At 38.5% G+C, this 20,607-nt stretch overlaps 1 protein-coding gene across 2 annotated transcripts in view; it reads left to right on the forward strand.

Annotated features, from left to right (window-relative positions):
• The first annotated feature begins 5,044 nt into the window (after positions 1 to 5,044).
• SNX25 (sorting nexin 25) overlaps positions 5,045 to 20,607 on the forward strand; it is a 271,192-nt gene continuing 255,629 nt past the window's right edge. Inside the window, exon 1 of one of the 2 annotated variants that reach the window (XM_031943724.1) lies at positions 5,045 to 5,905. In XM_031943724.1, coding sequence (XP_031799584.1) covers positions 5,489 to 5,905 — 417 coding nt within the window. In that variant the 5' untranslated portion in view covers positions 5,045 to 5,488. The remainder of the gene's footprint in view (positions 5,906 to 20,607) is intronic. The other variant, XM_031943723.1, reaches the window with a different exon arrangement.

A 20,607-nucleotide genomic window follows, 5' to 3' on the forward strand; every position in this document is an offset into this window, starting at 1 on the left:
GGTATAGCTAGCATGTTTGGAACCTCTACAAAGAGAGAATTTTAGTTTGGCTCTTTTTATAATGACAGATTTAGGTGGAGTCCCAAGTTGGCTCATTTGCTGGGTTTCAGCTAGGGATAGAATTTATTTGGTGAGGGTTGGGAAACCTGAGCAGATCATCAGAATGGGGGCTGGGATGAGCCCCAATCTCCTATTGGAATTCAAAGGGGTGCTTTTGATCAAAATTTGTGAATCAAAGGCCCTGGCATCCTGGATTGATAATGCATCAGCCAGGAGGGGTTGGGAATCAGAAAAGAATCACAAATCAATCTGAAAGGAATTACAAATGCAGTTTCTTAAAAGGATCACAACCCACTTCAATACGAGATAGCCAAAGCGGGTGGATATAACCAATAAGTTTTCCATAGCAACTAGATGGAGAAAGGGGTTGTTGCAAGTCCTGCATTCCATACTTTCATCCAATTATGTTGTTTTCCATCTGTGATACTACCTAGGATTTTTTTCTTGTACTTCCCACTCATGGTCTTTTGTCACCACATGTAGCTGGTGATAGAACTGACCCTTTTTATTGGTAATTGCTGGACTTATGAATAAATTGGGGTGCTTGAAATTTTTTGCCTCAGTTTACCTTATTTTCAATTGCGACATTGGTGAAAAAATGAAGGAGATTAGAATAGATTCCTATAGCCCCTTCTAATTATGTGATTCTGTGAAGATAATACTTAAAGATATTTGAAAACTACAATCATGTACCATCTAAATCTTGACCCTAGGCTAAACATCATCCCCCAAGTTTCTTCAATGATTCATTACACTTGCCATCCTGATTGTTCTCCTCTGTGGGCCCTCCAATTTTTAATCCCATCATGAAATATGGGGCCCACAACAGAAAACAATATTCTAGATTTGGGCTGGATAGGACATTGCAACAAAGTTATCACTGTGGCCACCATTGTGCTCCTATTACTGTTAAGGTAAAATGATTTTTGTTGCTTTATTTTGGTTTTGTAACTATCTGATTAGGATATAGTAGTAAATTTGTACTCTGAATTTATAAACCCTTAATTTCCTCATTTATCAAATGGAGAATTAATAATAGCACTTAACCCAAGGTTTTTGTGAGGAGCAAATGAGAATATTTGTAAAGTGCTTAGAAAACCTTAAAGAACTTCATAAATGCTATTTATTGTTATTAATACTCTAGTTCTTTATCTAGTTTCTTTCTCCTATGCTTGTGCTAGTTGTTTTTGCATTTCTATTACTGGTAATAACCCATTTATACATAGTTCTTTAAGATTTATAAAACCTGTGACGTTTACTTTCTTTATAACAACTTGATAAGGTACATAACATAAGAATTATCATTTTTTTTTTTAATTAAGGAAATACTAAATCTAAGTGAGTGGCTCACTTCATGAGCTCTTCATGGCTTCATGATAGAGTAAGAAATGAGATTCAAACCCAAGGTTCTTGACACCAAATCCAGGGCCTTTTTAATTTTACTATCTTTCAATTCAAAGAGGATTACAAGCACCTACTACATGCTAAGCACAGACAGACCTAAGTTAAATGATTTGTATGGATGTATGTATCTAAGGCTGAATTTGAACTGGGGTCTTCCTGACTTTAGGCCCAGCACTCTATCCAATACTTCACCTAGGTGCCTTGAAATCAAGAACCATTAAGTTATCCTAGTGTCATCTAAAAAACCTCAGACCAACTGGGTAATGAATAATAAAGTGAGACATTTATTCAGGGTCCAGGAATTGCAATTCAGGATAACATGATGCTTCATTCAAACAGGGATGCATGGGAAGAAGGGGGAAAGGAGATTCTTAAGAGGACAATAGGAAAGAGGAGGAGGATGTCATACATATAACAGACAACTGCAGGAAGGGAGTGCCGAAGATGTTGAATGGTTACAACAAAGGCTCAGAAATGTCTTTTCAATCACCTCTGTGCAGAAACAAGGATAATTAGAAACTTCTGGAGTATGTGAAGGTGGTCTTGGGAATAGTTAAAAACTGCTGGTCAGAACAGGAGTAAGGGTCTACAATTTTCTAGGAATTATGTTCTAGGTACTGTGGATATGTCCTCAAGGAGCTTATATTTTGTTGCTTATCCTTCATTTGGAAGACCACCAAGATATCAGGGAAGTGATACCATGACATGCAAGTGAATTGGATTTAAGCAAGGGAGAGCTGCGCAAGGTTACCAGCCTCTCCCCTTCCTCCTGAGCCATCTGGGTCCTGTGGCAAGATATAGATCAGGTGGACTGGAGATGGTCTTCATGGGAGGAAGTATGGAGTCACAAAATTTACTGTATTCAAATAACTGCAAAATACATTTGAGGTGGAAGTAGCTAGATAGTGCAGTGGTTAATATCTCACCTGGAATCAGAAGATTTATCTTTAAGAGTTAAAATATGGCCTCAGATATTTCCTATTTGTGTAACCCTGGACAAATCACTTAATTCTTTGTCTTAAGTTTCTTCATCTATAAAATAAACTGGAGAAGGAAATGGTAAACCGTTCCAATATCTCTACCAAGAAAACCAACCCTAAATGGAGTGAGGAACTACATAACATCTTACAGGATTAAATATTTGTAAAATGCTTGGCGGGTAGTAGGTACTATATAAATGCTTATTCCCTTTTCTCCCCCCCACCCCCTTCCATAGAAAGTCATTTTTAAGAAGAAGAGTGTAAATAAAGCCAACAAATACACTTATACGTAGATTCTAGACTTGTGGTTGTGTCCCACTTAATGTACTTTTAAAATTCCAATGCCATTTTGCTTTGATAAAACCATTTTTGCTGGATAATTGCCACAGAAAACAGAAACATTGGTGAGAACTGAACGGAAGCCAAAGTGGTAATCACAGCTGTGTCCACCCTCTGGCACCAATCTTGCTTCCTTAGACTCCTCTAAACTGTTACATTTTGCCCATTTGCTATCTAAGGAAAGAAGGGAGAGGTCTAGGAGAGTAATTAAAAACAACAGCAACAACATTACCAATTGTGTCTCCAAAGTGGAGTTTAGAAATGAGGATACTTACTGTGTTTTCTTTTTTTCCAATTTTTTTTAATAGTCTTTTATTTACAGATTATATGTATGGGTAACTTTACAGCATTGACAATGGCCAAACCTCTTGTTCCAATTTTTCCCCTCCTTCTCCCCACCCCTCCCCCAAATGGCAGGATGACCAGTATATGTTAAATATATTTAATATAAATTAGATACACAATTTGCTTGTACAAAAAGAATCGGACTCTGAAATATTGTACAATTAGCTTGTGAAGGAAATCCAAAAAGCAGGTGGGCAAAAATATAGGGATTGGGAATTCAATGTAATGTCATCTCCCAGATTTCTTTTGCTGGGTGTAGCTGGTTCAGTTCATTACTGCTCCATTGGAAATGATTTGGTTGATCTCATTGCTGAGGATGGCCAGGTCCATCAGAACTGGTCATCATATAGTATTGTTGTTGAAGTATATAATGATCTCCTGGTCCTGCTCGTTTCACTCAGCATCAGTTCGTGTAAGTCTCTCCAGGCCTTTCTGAACTCATCCTGTTGGTCATTTCTTACAGAACAGTAATATTCCATAATATTCATATGCCACAATTTATTCAGCCATTCTCCAACTGATGGACATCCATTCAGTTTCCAGTTTCTAGCCACTACAAAAAGGGCTACCACAAACATTTGTGCACATACAGGTCCCTTTCCCTTCTTTATGATGTCTTTGGGATATAAGCCCAGTAGAGACACTGCTGGATCAAAGGGTATGCACAGTTTGATAACTTTTGGGGCATAGTTCCAAATTGTTCTCCAGAATGGCTGGATGTATTCACAATTCCACCAACAATGTATCAGTGTCCCAGTTTTCCCACATCCCCTCCAAACATTCCGCATTATCTTTCCCTGTCATTCTACCCAGTCTGACAGATGTGCTTACTATGTTTTCATAAAGAACTACCAAAGTCTTTTACTCATCTTTTAGAATTTCTATAAATACATAAAGATGTAAATCAAAGGACTTGCTGAAAGAAAAGGGGGAAGAAACAGGGATTCAGAGTAGGAGTATAAGCTGTCAGTTATGAACCTCTGAAAAGGAAGAAAGATATCTAGTTAACTCCTTGATGAAGGCACGCAGTGACCAGCAGAGTGGAGGGGAGGGGAATTTCAATACTTTGGGCAATCGAAGCGACATTTCCCACTGGAGCAGGTAGAAAGTTGAGGTTGCTGAATTTTTTTTTTTATTATTTAATAGCCTTTTATTTACAGGTTATATGTATGGGTAACTTTACAGCATTAACAATTGCCAAACCTCTTGTTCCAATTTTTCCCTCTTACCCCCCACCCCCTCCCCCAGATGGCAGGATGACCAGTAGATGTTAAATATATTAAAATATAAATTAGATACACAATAAGTATACATGACCAAAACGTTATTTTGCTGTAGAAAGAAAATCAGACTCTGAAATATTGTACAATTAGCTTGTGAAGGAAATAAAAAATGCAGGTGGGCATAAATATAGGGATTGGGAATTCAATGTAATGGTTTTAGTCATCACCCAGAGTTCTTTCTCTGGGCGTAGCTGGTTCAGTTCATTACTGCTCCATTGGAAATGATTTGGTTGATCTCGTTGCTGAGGATGGCCAGGTCCACCAGAATCACTCATCATATAGTATTGTTGTTGCAGTATATAATGATCTCCTGGCCCTGCTCATTTCACTCTTGCTGAAATTTTCTTAGGGACGGGGAGGGGTAGCAAAGGTATGAAAAAGTCACAAGCACCTTTAAGAGATGTGGGGGAACGCCCCTGTCCCGCCCGCCCTCCCTCTTCCCCTTCGCTTCCGCGGCCACATCAGAGAGATTCTAAGGGACGAGTCTTTAATACTGTGCCGAAGTCATTGCGAAGGACCCGGAGGAAGGCGGCTGCCCTAAAGCGGGCTCTCCTCCTGGCCAGCCCGAGGAGACCGCGTGGCGGCAAAGGAAGCTCGGCCCCCACAGCTGTCACTCAGCCGCCGGCCACTGCCTGCGCTCCTCCCCCTGGGCCTGACACGCACGTCGGGGCCGCCTCCTACTCTCCTGCCTCCGGAGTCTCCTCCTTCTGCGCGGTCCCTTCTGCTCCGCCCGGGGCTTTGACATATTAATAATCCCCACCCCCACCCCGCCCCGCCCCCCTTCCCCCTACGCCCTCGGCGTGCTTCTGGGCTACCCGAGGGGGCTCGGCACCGGCCAGGGTACCGGCGAGGCGGGCGCCGTCCAGCCCGGGCCCGAGACTCCGCGCTCGGGCCGGTGTCTCCCGCCGGCTGCCGGGGAGCGGGGTATGAGCTGGGGCCGCCCGTGGCTCTGGTGCAGCGGCGGCCCGAGCCGCGCGAGCAGCCGGAGGAGGAGCCGGGGAGCGGCCGCCTTCCGACCGAGCTCCGGGGGACGGCAGGGCGGGAGATGCGCCTGTCCTCCGCGGCGCAAGGAGCAGCATGCACCCTGACGCGCCCGGCCTCAGCCCCGGCCGGCGGCCGCAGCCCGCGGCGGCCGCAGCCCCCGAGCGGAGCGCACCCCCGGCCCCGCGGCCGGCGTCCCGCGCTGCCAGCCGCCCGTCACCCGCCGTCCTGGCCGCCGCCGCGTTCGGGCTCGGGGCGCTGGCGCTCTCCTGGCTGGGGCCCGGCGCAGGCGGCAGCTGGAAGCCGGGGGAGCGCGGCTTCTGTTGGGTCCTGCTCAGACTCTGCCTCTACGTGGGCTGCGCGGCGGCCGCTTTCCTCCTGGGCGCCCTCTTCGCGCTTTTGGGCCACAGCCGCGGGGCCCCGCAGCCCCACTTCCCGGGCCCCGGGGGCCGGCTGGCCGGTGTCGCGTCCCGGGCGGGGGCTGCGAGAGCGGCCGCGCGACGGCTCCCCGGGGTGAGTAGCCGCGCCGCGCTCTCCTTACTGTGTGAGGGGGGTGGGGGTCTAGCGCGCTTTCTCTGCCTTCTGGGGCACAGCTGGCCCCGAGGATGACTCCCCATCCTCCTCCGTGGGGCCCTGGGGCAAAGGCGCGAGAAATCGCGCCCACCGGGACCCTGTGAGGCAAGTATCAGATCTTTGTCCTAAGACTTCGGGGTTTCTCACGAGTTAACCTTACCACCGACCTTATTGTTACCCTCTGGTCTCTAACACTTTTAAATAAGCTAATGCCAGCAATTAAGGGTTTTTTTTTTGTTTTTTTGTTTGTTTTTTTTGGGTGGGGGGAGCTGTTTCCATCCAGAAACGAGGCATTCGTTGCCTGGAGAAAAACAATTTAGGAAAGTGATCCTACAGTATTTACCTGAGGCTCTGTATTACTGTTTTCCCTCTCCCATTCTCTATATATTATTGGAAATAGTTAAATATAGGGTGTCCCAAAAGTCTTAGTGCAGCTTCAACTTTGCTGCACTTAAGACTTTGGAGACATTCTGGATATACTCTGCTTCTGAGCCCAGTGAAACTCATTTAAAGGTGAAGTAACAAAATTGGAAATGATTGCTTGTAAAAAGGGCCATTGGGGATATGTCAAAGTACCGACCATTCAGCATTATGCAAAACGATTAGTAATGATCAGAGCATTAATTTGTACGTTTCCTCCGTGATTTTCTATATAGTCAAGATCATAGCATCCCAGAATCTGAGAGAGAAGGGCTCTCTAGTGCAACCCATTCTGAAGGAGGAATTTCCTCTATTATTATGAGAAATGGTCACCCTGACTTGAAGACTGTTGGGAAGAATAATGGGAATTTCATTACCTCAAAGCATCTCATCCACTCTTGGACAGTCTTGTTAGGATAATTTCCCCATGTTGTCCTGAAGTCTGCACCCCTGTCTGTAACTTGCACATAGCCTGCTATTTGGGGCCTAGCTGTACAAGTCTCATTCTTCTTCTCTGTGTTGAACCTGGCTGAAGTATTAGAAAGCATCCAGCTATGTCTTGCTTCTGTTCTACTTCAGGTTAAACATTTGCTTCACATGCTCTTTGGATATTGGGGTCCAAGTCCTCTTCCTCTTATTGCCTTCCTCTGAATTCCAGCCTATCAATTTCTTTCCTACTTTATAATTAAGCAGTCTTCCAGATATGGTTTAATTAGAACTAAATAGAGACTGACTTTAATCTGCCTGATTTTAAAGCACCCTAACATGGCATAACTTTTATAAGCTGCTGGAAAGCAATTACTTTTACTTTTTTTTTTTAATCATCATTGCTTAGCACACTCCCTGGCACATACTAGGTGCTTAACAAATTCTTATTGATTGACTAAAGTCTTGTTCTGAAGTCTCATTTATAACTTGGAAGAAGTCCTGGATTTTGGCAAGTTACTCTAGTGAGGAGCATATTCTATTAGTTTAGATGGGATCAAACTGGAAGACCTCAAGTACAGGCCAAATGATGGACTAGATGTTGTCTGAGGACCATCTCAGCTAAATTTGGAGGATCTCACCAGGCTAACTGCGGGATGATGAATATTCTAGCCAGGGCAATTTTCAAAGATCATCTAACTTAATGCAGGGGTTGTAATCATGGAGAGAGCATTCATAGAATTATAGCTTCCTAAAGTAAGATTGATACTGTTTGATTCTTGAGCCATATTGAGCCAGCATTTTGTATGGCAGCTTACTGCCTGTCTGAAGAATATTACTGTCTGAAGAATATTAGACTTAGAATTGGGAGAGATCCAAGTTTGAATTCTAGATCTAACACTTAGTATATGATCTTAGGCAAATTATTTAATGAACATATTTCCTTATCATAAAATGGTGATGATAATCTTTACATAGCTTGTACCTCAGGATTATTGTGTGGCATATGTCTTAAAACTGTTTACATGTTGGGACTGCTCTTGCAAAATCAAAATCTCAAGAATCTTTTTATATGAAATATATTTTAGTCATGCTTCTCCTTCTCACACCTTTCCCATATCTCTATAGTAGATTAAAAAAAAAATTGAACTTCATATTTATCTCCACTTTATTCCATCCATTCTTCATGATATTTTTGGATACCACCTTTGATATCCAATATATTAGTTATTTCTCCCAGCTTTGTGTCAGCGTCAGCTGTAAATCTGATGAGATTCCTATTTATACATATATCTGAGTCATTGATAAAAATATTGAACAGAGTCCTAAAGCTCTTTGAAACCACCCTCCCTTTAAATTGACATTTGTGTTTGGTGACTGAACCAGTTCTGAATCTTTGTGTTTATCCATTTATCCATTCATCCATTCTCTTTATATTACTCCATTTTCCCCACAAGATATAATTAAGATAATCATGATAACTAGAATATATAGTACCTTTAAGATTGGCAAAACACCTTACAAATATTCTCATTTAATTCTTATAATAACTCCATTAGGTAGTTGTTATTAGTATTCCCATGATACTAGATGAAAATTCTTGTTCAGATGCTTTGTAAACACCTCTCCTAACAGTCCTGTTTAAAAGGGAAATTAATTTATTCTGACATAACTTGTTTTTGACAGATTCATGCTGGTTGGTAGTGATCCTTTCATCCCTTTCCAGGCTTTCAAAAACATTTTTGTAATAATGCATCTTAAAAATATGTTAAGTTCACTGGTCTGTGGTTTGAAAAAAACATCTTCTTTCACTTTTGGAAAATTGGCCATTTTTCTCTAGTTTTCTGGTGACTTTCCCTTTCTTAACTCACTCTATGAAAATTATTCCTGCCAATTTGGCACAATAGTTTACTACTCTGAGAAAGCTAAAATGTTATTTGTGTATCCAAAGTATTCTTTTCTCTGTCATTATTCCAAAAATGTCTCGCATAATGGATTGAAAAGTATACATGAATCCAGATCAATACAAAGGTATCTTGAAATACATCTAGAATTTAATGCGCAGTATTGAATTACCGTATTCCATTTTGCTTAAGTTTAGTGCCTTGCTCTTGGAAATGAATTAAAACCTCAGAATTAGTAGAATTTTCTTATTTAGTTCAATGATGACTTTAACTTTTTTTTTTTTTTTTATGAAGTTGAGAGTAGAAAGTATAATGTAGTTTATTTGCTAGTGCATCCTTTCCCTACCCCCTTCTTAAATTACCAGTCAATAATCAATATTAACATGGGGAAAAAAATTGTACCTGGAGGACAAAACCTGCTTCTTTCGAGTGCTCGAAAGAATAATAACCAATGTATTCCAATCTGCTAAATAGACCAACCCATTTTCTGGCTGTGTGCCCAGAAGCCTTATGTTATGGGTAATCACTCTCTTGCCTGGAAAGTCAGATTCCAAAAAAAAAAAAAATAAATAAAGTCCCAAAACAAACAACAACAAAAACCTTAGGGCAGACTCACTCGTGCCTTTGGGCAGATGGAATTGGACAGCTGCCCAGAAATATGATTTTTAAGGGATTTGGAAGAAAATGAATTCTGAACTTGGAACTATAATGCTCTAAGTTCTAGGCTTAGCTCTTCCACTTAATAATTATATGATGTCTGTGACCTTCTGTGGGATCTTTGAGCCTCAGTTTTCTTTCTACACAGTCTACTTCACAAGAATATTGAAGTCTCAATGAACAAATCTACAGAGAAACAAGATTTTTTCTATTAATAAGAAGTGGGAAAATTAGAATATACACCTTTTTTGGGGGGAGGGAGGGAGTAACTCACTGGGAGCAAAGACATCTAAACTGAGAGGAATACAGACAAATATTCCCCAGACGGATTCCCCAAAGTCTCCAGGGAGGCAAGCTCAAAATCTGGGATATTTTGAGGATATTCTTTTATATCCTCTATTCCTCTTTCTTTCTGTTGTTTCCGTCTCTCTGTTTTCATGTGTCTGGAATCAATCCCTAAGGAAGTTGTCTAGTATTATTATACACAGCTTCTTTAAGACAACATGAAGAATATTTTTCCAAAGTTCTAGCATAAACTTTATCCTCATAGTCACATAGTATTCTATCAACATTCTCTCTACTAGTACAAAGATTATAATATAAAATGCCCAAGGCCCAACTAAAAAACTGGACTTTATATATTTTATGTATAATACATATATGCATATATGTGCAACAACCAAGCCCTCTAATCAATGAGCAATATGTCACATATGTATATGCATACTATTATGTATATATGCTTATATGTGTATATGCATATGAGTATATGTATATATTAAATATATATATTTTATATATGTATATTATATACAGAAAAATTTGAGATGTGAGGGAATATTTTCAGCTTAGAGAGAGAAGGGTCCGAAAGGTGGAAGGAGCAAACATTTTTAGGTACCTACTATGTGTCGGGCAGAATACTGAGTGCATTACAATATTATTTCATGTAATACAACAACCTTGGGAAATAGGTGCTGTTAAGATCCCCATTTTACAGTTGAGGCAGATAGTGGTTAAGTGATTTCCCTAAGGTTACACAGCTAACTATATAGCACTGTTTCCTGTGCCACCTAGCTGGGCAAGTCACTTTACTTCTCATCTATAAAATGAGAATGATAATAGCATCTATCTACCTCACAGAGTTGTGATGAGGATCAAATGAGTTAACATCCATTAAATACTTCACAATCTTAAAAAACTATATAAATGCTATTATTACTGTTATTGTTATTATTAGCTCTAAGATCAGTGCATCCCCAACACCTAATAAACTGTCTTATTACTACTTAGACCCTACTTAGTATGTTATAGGTGTTTCATGGATAATTTTTAAGTGGTTTTGAATAAAGCATTTAGAAGCTACTCAAGGAAGACAGCACCTAGTATGGTGAGGAGATTGACATGTATGGAAAGAAAACTAGAGTTTAGTGAAAAATAAAGATTAATTTTTTCTCCCATCTTAAATTCATGAGTCCCCTTGATAGGACTCCATGCAAATCTGGAACCTAGATTAAGAAATTAGAAATCCCTGGATTAAAGGATCATCTATGTCAGTCTTCAGAATCCTTTCCAGGTCTACTGTTCTCTGATTCTGTGAATTCTTACTGAAAAGAATTGCATATGAAATTCAGTAGACAATGAGGAATTGTTTAAATGTGTTGCATAGAGAAATAGCACAGTTATAATTGTTAATATTATCTGCAAGTAAGGACAGCCAATTTGGCAGCATGAAAAATGATGTTGGGGTGGGAAGAAACTAGGTAGGAGGATGTCATTCTCAAGAGCCTCAAACTTCTTTTTTTTTTAATAATACATTTTTATTTTCAAAATACATATAAAGGTAGTTTTCATCATTTATCCTTGTTTTAATTAAAGATTTTTATTTTCAAAACATATGCATAGATAATTTTCAACCTTGTGTTCCAAGTTTTTTTTCCTTTTCCCCCACACACTCCTCTTCTACATAGCAAGTAATCCAATAGAGATTAAACACATGCAATTCTTCTAAATATATTTCCACATTTATCATGCTGCAGAAGAAAAATCAGATTAAAAAGGGAAAAAAAAAGAAAACAATACTATGTTGTGATTCATATTCAGTCCCCATAGTCCTCATTCTGGATCTATCATCACAAGTCTATTGGAATTAATCTGAATCACCTCTGTTGAAAAGATCCAAGTCCATTAGAATTGATCATCATATAATCTTGTTGTTGCTGTGTACAGTATTCTTTTTGTTCTACTGAATTCACTTAGAATTAGTTCATATTAGATGCTCCAGGTTTCTCTGAAATCATCCTGCTGATAGTTTCTTATAGAACAATAATATTCCATAACATTCATATATCTTAACTTATTTAGTCATTCTCCAACTGATGGATCCCCAAACTTCTGTCAGAATTCTGTAGTCTTTGAGGGAAGAAAAAAAGGCTTAAAAGGTATGACTAATGGTGCTACTATCATCTTGCAAGATAGATTCAACAGTATTCTATGTGCCTTGTGTGTGAGCATTTCTCAGGCAGGTAGCATGTTACTTTCCTAGGACATACGTAATACAAGAGAATACAGACACACAGATTATTACCTAGGAAACATAGCCTTCCCCCACTATCAAAACTACACTGTTCTACCACAAATAACCCTTTTCATCTTCATTCTCTCACCTTTATTATCCTAAGAGAATCTACCAAGCACAGTAGTTTGGGCCAGACTTAGAAATACCAGTGGAAAAAAGGAGGGGAATGAAGTTCTAAATGCTATTAAAAGTTGTTGCTTTCCACCCCCAGCTAGGCTGCCCAGCTTCCTTAGTATGGTAATAGAAAAGTCTAGGCAGGTGACAGTGAAAACTGTTTGTGCCTGTTCTGGACAGTGGAACTACAAGGAGAGCATAGGTACAAGAACTATCACACTAATCAACAAGACTTAATAATTGATCCAAGGTGGAAAATTAAGGAGAGGGAAAATCAGAAGTTGAACAAGAACAAATTCTTCAAATATTATTTTCTAAGTGCTTTGTATACAAAACATTGTGATAGGTACTGGTAGAATTACAAAGATTAAATACAACATCCAGTCTTGGCCAAGGTGTGGAGTATTGAACTTGAGTCATGAAGACCTGAGTTTCGAATCCACCCTTAGACTCTTACTAGCTTTGTTGACTTTTGTCAGGCATCTAGGTGATATAGTAGATAGAATTCTGGACCTGGAGTCAGAAAAAACCTGACCTGCTAACTGTGTGATCTTGGACAAGTTCATTTAACCACCCTACCTCAATTTCCTCAGCAAATCTTACTTAATTATTCTTTGCCTTGGTTTCCTTAATTGTAAAATTGGGATCATAATAGCCCCTCTCTTCCAGGTTTGTTGTGAGGATTAAATGAAGTAATATTTGTACTGCTTGCTTAGTATAGTGCCTGGCACATAGTAGATGCTTAATAAATTCTCATGATTATTATAATTATTATTTATTGACTTGAGCCACTTAATCTCTCTCTGACTCAGTTTATTCATCTGTAAAATAGGAATAGTAATCATACCTTTTCCCCCCAGGGTTGTTGTGAGGATGAAATGAGGTAACACAAATAAAATATCAAATCTTTAAGTAATATATAAATGTTAGCTAATTAGCTGAAAGCCTTTTAGAGTTAGATAACAAAAAAAAATTGAGAGCAATAGGTTAGGAAAAGTTCTGCCTTCTAAGCAGCCAAGATTTGGCAGGTGGTGAGGCTTGGGCCTTAGACCTTTAGAGGCCTGTACCCACGACTCTAGGCCTGGGTCAGCACTAGAATTGGGGGTGAGGACTTTGTCTGGCACAGCTAATTGGCTCTGTTGTATGGTAACCAGTTTCTGGCAAGGTTCAGACATGACCCTACTAAAAGGTCCTGTCTCTGAGCCTAAACATCTCATGGCCCTAGTTGGTTAGTGCTTTCTGAGTCTGGAGACGAGAGGTGCATACTGGTTGAGCCAGGGATAAAAGGACCATTGCCAGTCACAGATGCCAATTTGGAATATCCTAGATGCTCAGCAAGCCAAGGGGTAAGGACTTGAGAAAGGAATCCTTGCCAGGACCAGGAACAGGGAGAAATGCCCAGTTCTGTCTGTGCGGTCTTAGGCAAGATCCTTTTTGTCGATCAATAACCATTTATTATTAAGGTTTACTGTGTGCCAGTCATGATGCACAGGATCGAGGGCACAAAGAAAGCACACTGGTTTCAAAGATCTCACCTTTTAATTTGGGAGTCACCATGAAAAAAATGTATATACAAGATATAAACTGTAAATTGAAGATTATCTCAGAAAGAAGGTTCTAACAGTAGGGATAGTGCTGGGCAGTGGTAAAGACCTACAAAACTTAAAGATAAGATGTTCAGTTGTTTTTCAGTCATGTCCCTCTCTTCATGATCCCATTTGGTATTTTCTTGGCAAAGACAATGGAATAGTTTGCCATTTTCTTTTCCAGCTCATTTGATAGATGAAGAACTGAGGCAAACTGGTGAAGTGATTTGCTCAGGGTCACACAACTAGTAAGTGTGAGGCCAGATTTGAACTTGGGAAGATGAGTCTTTCTGACTTGTGACTTGATACTCTATCCATTGCACTAACTAGCTTCCCTAAGGGTAAGATGAGTTGATCTCTAAGATCTCTAACCCACTGTGACATTCAGTGGCTTTGTGACACAGGGCCTAGCCCTTAGATTTGTATATCTCCTTTGATTATTTTATTGTTTGGATGATCTGCCTAATTATTTTGTTTTATCTCTAAAATTCTGGCCCTATGGGACACCTGGGAGGATAATAATAGCTAGCATTTATATAGTGCTTTCAGGTTTGCAAATCTCTTTACACATAATATCTTATCTGATTCCTTTATCAAGGTCCTGGGAAGTAGGTGCTATTATTCCAATTTTACAGATGCCAAAAACAAAACAAAACAAAACCCAGGATAAGTGACTTGCACAGGGTCACATGGCAAGTCAGTGTCTGAGACAGACCTTTCTGACTTCAGGTGTTCTATCCATTATTCTACCTAGCTGATAGCCCGTAGAGGAATCATTGGTCCTAAGGTCCCAAGATGTCTGTCTACCTTACATGGAAGACCTGTGACTGCCTTTTGACTGACCTCCACTCCATATGTTGGAGCAAGGGTTCTTAATGTGGGGCCCCTGGTCTCCCCAAAAATCTATAAATAGATTTTAGGGGCCTGGATTGGGGGGAAAGGAAGGAAGGTATATCTTTATTTTCACTATTCTTTAAGTGAAATTTTGCATTTCCTTCCCTTAGAAATCTAGAAAACCTTAATTATAGACTATTGTTTTCCTAAGACTAGTTTTACACAAAAGTGTAAGGTTCTGTACTACAGGTTTCTCAATCATTAGAAAGGATGTTATGTTTAAAATCTAAAAATATGCCCACATATTTATTTTGTTCCTCAAATTACTTTACTGATATTTAGTACTGAGCAAGTAGGGACAGACAGTGCAATGCAGAGTACCTAGATGATTAGTAAGTTGATCTTCTGGCCTAGAATTCAGCTTGGTTGATAAGATGAATTGGTGAATTTGCTTTTATTAGCCAAGCGTGAAAAGAAAATTTAATTCTGTAGCATTAAATAAAACCTGCTTAGTTAGAAGAACAAAGGATAGTTTGCCTTTCAGGTCTGTGGAGAAGGAAGGAATTTGTGGCCAAAGAAGAACTGGAGTTCATCATTGAACAAAAAACAGATAATTTTGATTATATTAAGTTAAAAAGTTTTTGTACAAACAGAACTAATGCAGACAAGATTAGAAGGGAAGCAATAAGCTGGGAAAACATTTTTACATTCAAAAATTCTGATAAAGGTCTCATTTCTAAAATACATAGAGAAATGAGTCAAATTATAAGAACATAACTCATTTTCTGTGGTGTTCTTTAAAATATAATGGTTTTCTGGGAGCAGGTTTCTTGGGGAGATAGCCCTAGTATCAGTACAGATCAATAATCACCCCAAATGCAGCCAGGGATTAAAGTACAGTCTTTTATTGTCTCTTCCAAAATCTCATCTCCTTCACTTGGGGCTCGGCTAGTTTTCTGGAGGCCTTCTCTCTCCTTGGTTCCAAGAGCTCCTGCCGCTAGTCCTTTGCCTCTGCTCCCTTCAGCCTCCAGCCAGCACAAAGGTGGAAGATGGAATGAATCTGTCTTGCCTCCGAGAGAGGGCTTCTGCTGAATTGTCTTGACTGGCTCACTGAAGCTCTATTTATGCTGGGTGCATAAAGTTGACTCCTCCTCGGAGAGAGTAGGATTATGGGATCTGAGAGTGGGATTATGGGTTTCTAATTTGTGAATCTCCCAAAAGTGTGAACTCCAATGAGTACTTAAATACATTAGTGAGCTAGAGGATTTGCTAAATACCATGCTAAATTAGGCAACTGATATCACTTTGTAAGGATTTTCACAATTTTCTAATTGATAAATAAAGACTATAAACAGACAATTTTCAGATGAAGAAATTGAAACCATTTCTAGTCATGTGAAAAGGTGCTCTAAATAAATCGTTGTTGATCAGAAAAATGAAAATTAAGACAATTCTAATGTACCACTACACACCTCAGATTGGCTAAAATGACAGGAAAAGATAAGATGAATGTTGGAGGGGTGGGGTGGGAAAACTGGGACACTAATACATTGTTGATGGAGTTGTGAACTGATCCAATTCTGGAAAGCAATTCGGAACCATGCCCAAAGGGCTATCAAAATGTGTGTACCCTTTGATCCAGTAGTGTTTTTACATAGTTTATATACCAAAGAGATCTTAAAGGAGGGAAAGGGATTCACATGTGCAAAAATGTTTTATGGCAGCCTTTTTTGTAGTGCCAAGAAACTGGAAACTCAGTGGATGCCCATCAGCTGGAGAATGGTTGAATAAATTATGGTATATGAATGTTATGGAATATTATTGTTCTATAAGAAATGATTAGCAGGATGTTTTCTGACAGGCCTGGAGAGACTTACATGAATTGATGCTAAGTGAGATGAGGAGAACCAGGAGATTATTATACAGGGCAAGAGCAGTATTATACAATGATTAGTTCTGATAGACATGGCTCTCATCAACAATGAGATGATTCTGGCTAGTTCCAATGATCTTGTGGATCGCAACATAGCATTTTCACTCTTTTTATTGTTTGCTTGCATTTTATTTTCTTTCTCATTTTTTTCTTTTTGATTTGATTTTTCTTGTGCTACAAGATAATTGTATAAATATGTATGCATATATTGGATTTAACATATTTTTTACTATGTTTAATATATATTGGATTACTGGCCATCATGGGGAGGGGGTGGGGGGAAGAAGGGGAAAAATTGAAACACAAGGTTTTGCAAGGCATAATGTTGAAAAATTATCCATGCATATGTTTTGAAAATTAAAAAGCTTTAACAACAAAAGAAATTGCTTGCCAAAATCAAATAATGTTAATACAAAATATTATGTTCACAAAAGGTGCAAGTAAAATGTTACATTAAGTCTGGGAGACTTAGAGAAAGTTGAATGTACTTCAAATGTGGCCTCAAGCACTTACTGTGTTTTTTTGTTTGTTTGTTACCCTGTTTGTCTCAGTTTCTTCATTTGCAAAATGAACAGAAGAAGGAAATGACAAACTCCAGTATCTTTGCCAAAAAAAAGCCAAATTGGGTCACAAAGAGTCAGACACTACTGCAGAATAAAAAATAGCATCTATCTTTGAATGTTGTTGTGAGGATCAAATAAGGTAAATGAAGAGATAAAAATCAATGTAGATATAAACCATTTCTAGCTTAAAGAGAAACAGAGACAGATAGACAGAGATAGCCAAATTAGCATAGCTTTTCATGTTCTCCAAGACTCTGCCTCAAGATTTCAGTTAGCATTGAAAAAAGAAAAGATAATTTAAAATATAGCCAGAGTGAGCCTTCCAGAATTATGCAACCAAGTCACTATCCCATTCTTCCTATATCGCTCCCCTCACTCCCCAGGTTATTAAATCCAGGGAACTCTTCCTCCTTTCCATTGATATCTTTATCATTTTTCTGTGGAGAAGGCTAGCCCACAAGTACCTATTTTATCCATATTATATAAGAAATCTTTAGGGGATAGAGAGGTAGTGAATATGATAAAGTTTAATTATTACCTTTATCTCTTCACTTAGTGAATATAGTTCTTTGTTTTCCCCCTTTCATCCTGATCTGTTACCAAGAATCTGGAAAATTTTTAGAGAGATTTTGTTACTTAATATTTTCAGTTTTCCTATAAATGTTCCCACAGTAGAATAGTTATTTGTCCTCTGTAAGTTTAGGAAGAATAACGGGTTTTAGGTTTATAATTCCAGCAACTATCTCTCTAAATATTTAGTAGGTGCTAAATTTTTTCCACCTGCAGATATATGTAGTACTATGACTTGGAAAATTTTGAATGCTTCTTTGCAAGGCAACATTGGTCCATAGCTTCTTAAGAATGTACTTTTTATTATAGTTTTTTGAAAGTAATAGCCCATTCCTATATCTGCAGTATATTTCTACAAATAGACATAATTGTTTGAATCATTTGTTCATCATTTTGTTGACATCTCAGTTAAGTTTGTGTAAATGTTACCTCTTAGATCTATTTTTCGATTTTAGTCATTTAATGTGTTCTGCAATTTGTTATTATTCTTATTTAACTTGTAGTGAGGAACCAATTCAGCACAAGGCAAATGGAAAAATTAGGGAAATGATGAATAGTTATCCTAAACTTTTAAGTTTAGCACTTTTTGATAGAAGTACTGAGAGGAGTCATAGATGTGAAACTGGAAGAGTCCTCAGTAGTCATGTAGCTCTGCCCCCTCATTTTATACATGAGAAATCTGAGGCCTATAAAGATTGGCACTTTTTCCCAGATGGAAAAGTACTTTCTCTCCCTTACAGATTCTAATGATTGAAGATTTTTATCTCTGTCCTTGAGTAAATTGAACAATTAGATAACTTGCACTGTTTTTATAAATGTTCTTTGATTCCTTCCTCAGAATCTCTCTGTGATTAAGATTGAGTTCATTTAATATCTCCAGCTTGGGAAACTGTAGATTTCCTTACACTTGTTGGTACATAGGAGATATTATAACTCTCTTGGATTCTCTTTCTCTTTAGTTTAGTTTACTGATATGTATTCTGATATGATCTTTTTGTAGGAAGAGTTTTCGGTCAACCCATCAGACTCATTCAAATTAAGATTTGACTGCTTTTTGGGTATATTAACTTAGCTTAATGTAGAAGCCAAAGACAATACAATTCTAATACCTCAATCTAAGAAAAATGGAAAAGAAAAGTGGCTTAGACAAAATCCTTATTCATTTTTTAAAAATAATAATCTAAATTTTTTTTCAAAATACATGTAAATAGTTTCCAACATTCAGCTCTGAAAAACTGTGTTCCAAATTTTTCTCCCTCCTTTCTCCTCTCTATAAGTTAAATATATGCAATTCTTCTAAATTTGTTTCTACATTTATCATGTTGCACAAGAAAAATCAGATCAAAAAGAAAAAAATGGGAAAGAAAAAAACAAGCAAGCAAAAAACAACAAAAGAGGTGAGAATACTATGTTGTGATCCACACTCAGTCCCCACAGGCCTCTCTGAGTGCAGATGGCTCCATCACAAGTCTATTGGAATTGGCCTGAATCATCTTAGTGTTGAAAAGAGCTACTTCCATCAGAATTGATAATCCCATTATCTTGTTTCTATGTACAATGTTCTCTCCATTCTACTCACTTTACTTCCTTATTCACTTTTGAGAAAAACAACTCTGTGCATGTCCTTTTAATTTTAGAAAAGAGAAAAATAATGCATTTTCATATGAAGGACATCATAAGTGAAGAAGGAAATGGCAAACCACTCTAGTATCTTTGCTAAGAAAACTTCAAATGAGATCATGAAAAGTCAGACATCACTGAAAAGACTCAACAGGAGAACTGGAAGAACACTAAGAAGTTTGGGAAAAACTGAAGGTCAGCCTCATTGAAAGAGATCTTTAAGGAATGAAAGACAGCCTTCATCAAGGTTCATTTTAAAAGTTAGGGAAGTTCCTTGGATCATTTAATGGAAACATTTTTATTGAACCCCAACTTTATGCCCCAAATTGTCATTTTGACAGATAATTTCATTCTCTTATTAGTATCCAGGTGCGAAGGTTTTCTGGAGGCAGCCTTAGCTTCAGTTACAATCAATAATTACTCCAAAATGCAGCCAGCTGGTAAAAATGCAAATGTTTATTTCTCCTTCCAAATTAGTCCGGTTAGTTGAGGCCTAACTCTCTGCTTGGTTCCAAGAGATCTTGATTCTTTGTTCTTGGCTCCTGCCTCTGCTTTCTTCAGCCTCCAGCTCAACTCCTACTCATGGCTTGTCAATCTTCAACTGAGGCGAGTAAACTTCTGTATCTCCCAGAGTGCTCTATTTATGCTACTTCTCCAAGAGTGGGATTGTGGGTTATTTCCCAGCATGCTCTCTGGCCCTAAGGGAGGTGTGAATTCAGATATCTCTTTCTAGACCCTGAATCTCCCAAATGTTTGAACTCCATTGAGTACTTAGATACTTAATAGCTCTCTAAAGGTATGAACACAAGCATTGTTTCCATCAGTATTAGCAACTTATCACCTTGTAAGGATTCCGCTCTAAGGTGTGAACCAATAAGCACTGTATCAATTCTATTGAGTTAACACCAGGACCTTGACATCACCTTTGAGTTTTCACCTTGTTTCAAGTTGAGTTGACATTAGGATTCCAACATCCTGGCACTAAATTAGTAATCCCTGAGAAAGGAATAAATCTTATTCTCCAACTGATTTCCTCAAGCTTTCAATTTCAAGTAAAGATTTATAAGATAAAGAAGGGTCAGATATTCCAATTCCTGTAATGAATTAGCAGCCAGTATAAGGAACAGATGGCCTGGATAATGTGCTAATCTCCTTCTAGGACAGTCTGGATAACATGGTTAATGCTTACAAACAGGGGAAAAAAATGAATAAAGAGAATAAGAATCAAATACTGTACTTGAGTTAGATCAGTAACCAAAGTAACTAAAAGGACTTCTTTTTTTGTTATTGGTTTTTTAAATGCAAAAACTACCTAGGGTAAAATAGTTTGGCACTAGTGACATGGGATCAATAAAGGAGAGAAAGAAAATTGAGAATTAAAAGCAAGAAAACATAAAAATGATGTAATGGGACTAAAAACTAGTTACTTTTATGTGTGGC

This window comes from Sarcophilus harrisii, chromosome 6 (genome assembly GCF_902635505.1).
Source record: "Sarcophilus harrisii chromosome 6, mSarHar1.11, whole genome shotgun sequence".
Taxonomy (NCBI): Eukaryota; Metazoa; Chordata; class Mammalia; order Dasyuromorphia; family Dasyuridae; genus Sarcophilus; species Sarcophilus harrisii.